At 33.9% G+C, this 4,082-nt stretch overlaps 1 protein-coding gene across 1 annotated transcript; it reads right to left on the bottom strand.

Moving 5' to 3' along the window:
* Positions 1 to 766: 766 nt before the first annotated feature.
* On the bottom strand, positions 767 to 3,016 carry LOC103490262 (uncharacterized). The gene is made up of 4 exons (XM_008449696.3): positions 2,750 to 3,016; positions 2,443 to 2,540; positions 1,778 to 2,035; positions 767 to 1,114 (listed from the first exon to the last, which is right to left on the bottom strand). Exons 1-4 carry the CDS (start codon positions 2,868 to 2,870, stop codon positions 941 to 943), a joined length of 651 nt encoding a protein of 216 aa, XP_008447918.1. The 5' UTR covers positions 2,871 to 3,016; the 3' UTR covers positions 767 to 940.
* Between the last annotated feature and the right edge of the window lie 1,066 nt (positions 3,017 to 4,082).

The raw sequence follows: 4,082 nt of genomic DNA, 5'->3' as shown, positions 1-4,082 counted from the left end.
ATCATACAATAAATCAAATGATTCATCTCTCCCTAAATCTGGTCCAGACAACTTTTCCAGCACCAGCAAAAGGACAATCATGACCAAATTTCCTAAAGTTGTCCCATTTCAATTCAACTGGAAGAAATCAAAATAGTTAAATTACAAGTTAATTCCTAAACTTCGAGATTTTGTGTTTTTAATGGATCCCAACAAATTAAAAAAAAAAATTGAAAGTATGGATTTAATCAAACCCTAAACTTTCAATTGGGTGTTTGGTAGGTATGTGAATTTCATAAAACTCGAAAATTCTAGGACTATATTAGTATTCTCGACAGTTCAAAGGCGAAACAAACTCAAAGGTCAAATTGGAAATTTATAAACTAAAGAGCTATTTGGTCCACCATAAACAACTCAACTTCACTAGTAAATACTATTGAAATTTGCATTTATCAAGTAACTTCATTTCTCCATCTTTTTCTACTTTTCACATTTATCAAAAAATTTCATCTTTCCCCCAATCTCCACACACCCCATAAATTTTGTAATTTAACCCATTAAAATCTAATGAGTTGGGTTAGCCGTAAACCAATCATCATTCTTATCTTTTCTTCCACCATATCACACTTACAGCCATAGAAGCAAAAATGCGACAGAAAGAAACAACTCTCTAGTCTCTCCACAACTAATTACAATTCTTAAATTAATCCAACTCCTTCACCATTCTTTTTAAGTTTAACTGCAACTAAACTAAGCCCCAAGAAAGGAAACCAACAGAAGATCAAGATGCTTTTAAAATTTGTTTTACTGATTGCGACCTGCAGAATCTATGTATTCAATTTCTATGTTCAAATCGGGTTCCTATTTGATATATAGAACAATATACATAACAAATAATTGTTCTTGTACTGATGAGTCCAGAATGTACATACTCAGTGAGCAGTTGAGCGTAGTATTTACCTCATTGTATTGGGAAAATATCGTCGTTTCCATCTTCTTCCACATCCAGATATTTGAAGTTCACATCACCCCATCCATTACTCCCATAGTTAAAACTTGGGTTGATGTAGCATTTCATCTCATGAAATAGGTTCAAGTTGTCCACGAGCTTGTGGTATGCGTTGCATCCACAACACTAAAAGAATGAAACAAAATAGTAAGCTGATGAGTTTCATGTCAATTCATAAATTGTTTTTACCACCAAATTTAATTCAGATTGCCTACCCACGACTGCTTAGCAACTAACTTAATAGGACCTAACATGTAACAACTAAAATAGCTGAGAGAATATGTTAGGATGCCACCTAAAGAACTCAAATAAACACAAATAACTCAAGGATAGTAATATATTGCAACATCAAGAGAAGTTCCAGTATATGATACCCATTCGAGAGTCTAAGATGGAAACTCCTATTAAAACTATTTTTCCCTTGCTCCAAATCTACTGCCTCTATTTATGATAAAAAAAACATAACCAACTCCCTGACTAATAACTACTATGACATCACTAACAAACAAAAACTAACAAATTATCGTAATATACATCCATAACTAGGGTTCTATCAACCAGTTAGATGCAGAAGACTCATTAGGCGGCTATCAATACTGTGTGCTGCTCAGATTTTGATTTCATTGACATCAATCCTTCCCCCAAAAGAGCATTGAACGAAACCATTTCAGTAGAAACCACAAACAAAAAGAAAAAAATGGCAATTATATGCTTCCATTCTACTCAAACTCAAATAATCAGATATGGACTTCCATCAATCCATTACATGAATGTTGCAAAATCTTTTACCTGCACAAATACAGTGCCATCAGTATAAGCATGGGGGTTAATCGCCCGTGTTGTTCGTTGCCCACAAATGTTACAAGTAAAAGCCACAAGCATTCTTCGCCGAGGAGATTTTGTGAAAAGAGACCATGGGAAAGTGGATACATTCTCTGTGCCTGATTTGGCCTCCAGCCCAGCCGGAGCTGGGGGACCTTCCATGCCAGACCCTGTCGTCCACCCTCTTCCCGTGGCTGCACTAAGCACCATTCCCATTGCGACATCCTAATGTATAAAGGAAACCAAACAGAAAAAAAATTTACTGAAAGCTTTAAAAAGATCGAATGGAAAACAAAACAACCATATATCTAATTTACTTCTTAATGACTACGACTAGCATTTAAAGAAAAAACAGAGAACTTCAATTGCACCGACATAAAAGTTGATGAATAAACAATTCATCATTTTTCTTCTTATTATAGAAACTTGAACAAACAATTCTCTTTAGTTTTTTGTTTATCGGAAAAAAGAAAGTTGGAAACGACGTATCCACAACAAGTAGTCGTACGTATAATACAAAACAGTCCATTAACTACCTATACAAAGCATGAATTCTGATGATCTAAAATTTGCAGAAATCAGACAAAGAGAGCATTAAATTTCATAATAATAAAAATATACAGAGAGAATACCTTGGAAAGAGGAGAAAGGGAGAGATGCCGTTTACTGAGGATTGGAAGGTTCCTGATATTGTTCGAATCAGACTGAGAATCAGATTCATTGTCGTTACCTAAACACACATGCCAAGACATAAGCAGGAAACTCAAAATAAAAAAAGACGAAACAAATAGCTTCGAATACTAATCAAAGTCAAAACGATAAGAAGGATTCGTTCAGCTACCACAAGAAGCAACCCTGCCGACTTCATCAATCCTTAGTTACAAAAAAAGCAAAGAAATAGAAGAAACAGAAACTGGAAAAGAATTCAGAGATGAATACCTTTGGAGGCGTGCGGAACTTGGAAAGATCTAAGAGGAAGGTTCCTGATAGGAGAAGATATAGGAAAAGAGGAAGAAGAGGAAACGATCGCAGCAGAAGAAGCGTTGATCAGAGATTCCATAGCCAGGAAAATCGAAAACTTGATCGGAGAGAAGCGATAGCCGGAGACGGAGTTGAGAATGAGAAAGAGAGAAGAGGGAAAACAGAGATGGAAGGAAGAAAAATATCGCGGGGAGGAAGAAGTGAGAACAGAGTTTTGAGGACACAAACGAACGATCTTTAGGCCAATGTGGGCTCAATTTTCGGACTATCCGGCCCATTATTATTTTCATTTTTCTTTTTGGGTTTGTACATAAAAGGGCTGGCCTCCGTTACAATTTTTTTTTGGGAATTCGTGGAAATGGCAAATTAGAAAAATAGCAAACTATTATTCTTTTTGATTTATGTCAAAACTAATTGTTTGAAATAGTTTTCCACTTTTTTGATCCGAAATTATCCCTCAACGGATGAGAACTGTCCAGATTCAAATGCAGTATATTTAAGGCATATTCGATAACAGTGTATTTGTAAACACACCCACTTATGATAATTATTAACTAAATCAAAAAATTATTATATTCTTTCAAAGATCCCTAAACATATTCAATTGATTTTAATATCCCCTAATTATTTCGATTTTTACCTTCAATAATTATATATTCAAACTTTAGCTATTAACGTCCTATAATTTTAATGCAATGAATACTTCCTAAAATAATGATAAAGATGATGCAATAATTAACTATTAACAAAAACATTAAAAAAAGTAACGAAAAATCATTTAAAAGATTCAAATTTCAAATCTCAAGTAAAATTCAAATTCAAATTCCAACCATTTTCTAAAATTATGACAAATATAATGGAAATACTTAAGTTTAGAATCAAATCCCAACCCTTCCTAAAATCATGCCAAATAAAATGTGATTTAATTATGGCAAATATAATGGAAATACTTAAGTTTATAATCAAATCCCAACCCAACCAACCGGAATTAAGGGAAACAAAAATAGAAGATTCAACGGAAGACAATCAACCGGAATTAAGGGAAAAGAAAATTTGTACTAAAAGAAGATGGTGGAAAGCGACGGTGCGGGTGGAAAACAAATGCGGGTGGAAAGCCATTTAAAAATTTGAAGAATGTTAGAATCGGAGAAAATTTGAAGAAAATTTTGAAGAAATTTTTGAAGAAATTTTTGAGAATTTGGTATTTTTTACCAATACATGCAGAAAATAGAGAAAAAAATCTAAAGGTTGAAGAAGGAACAGAAGCGTGAAACGAAACAAAAGGAAGGGT

The sequence above is a fragment of the Cucumis melo genome, chromosome 1, assembly GCF_025177605.1.
Source record: "Cucumis melo cultivar AY chromosome 1, USDA_Cmelo_AY_1.0, whole genome shotgun sequence".
NCBI lineage: Eukaryota > Viridiplantae > Streptophyta > Magnoliopsida > Cucurbitales > Cucurbitaceae > Cucumis > Cucumis melo.
The sequence above is the reverse complement of the archived record's forward strand: the minus strand, read 5'-3'. Positions and strand labels throughout refer to the sequence as shown.

What these genes read in the sequence shown, in the direction of transcription:
- LOC103490262 (XM_008449696.3), bottom strand. Translation starts at nt 2,870, where the DNA reads ATGGAATCTCTGATCAACGCTTCTTCTGCTGCGATCGTTTCCTCTTCT. An exon ending in AGTTCCGCACGCCTCCAAAG is followed by an intron (nt 2,541 to 2,749) that starts GTATTCATCTCT and finishes ATGTGTGTTTAG; the next exon opens with GTAACGACAATGAATCTGAT. An exon ending in CCCTTTCTCCTCTTTCCAAG is followed by an intron (nt 2,036 to 2,442) that starts GTATTCTCTCTG and finishes TTTATACATTAG; the next exon opens with GATGTCGCAATGGGAATGGT.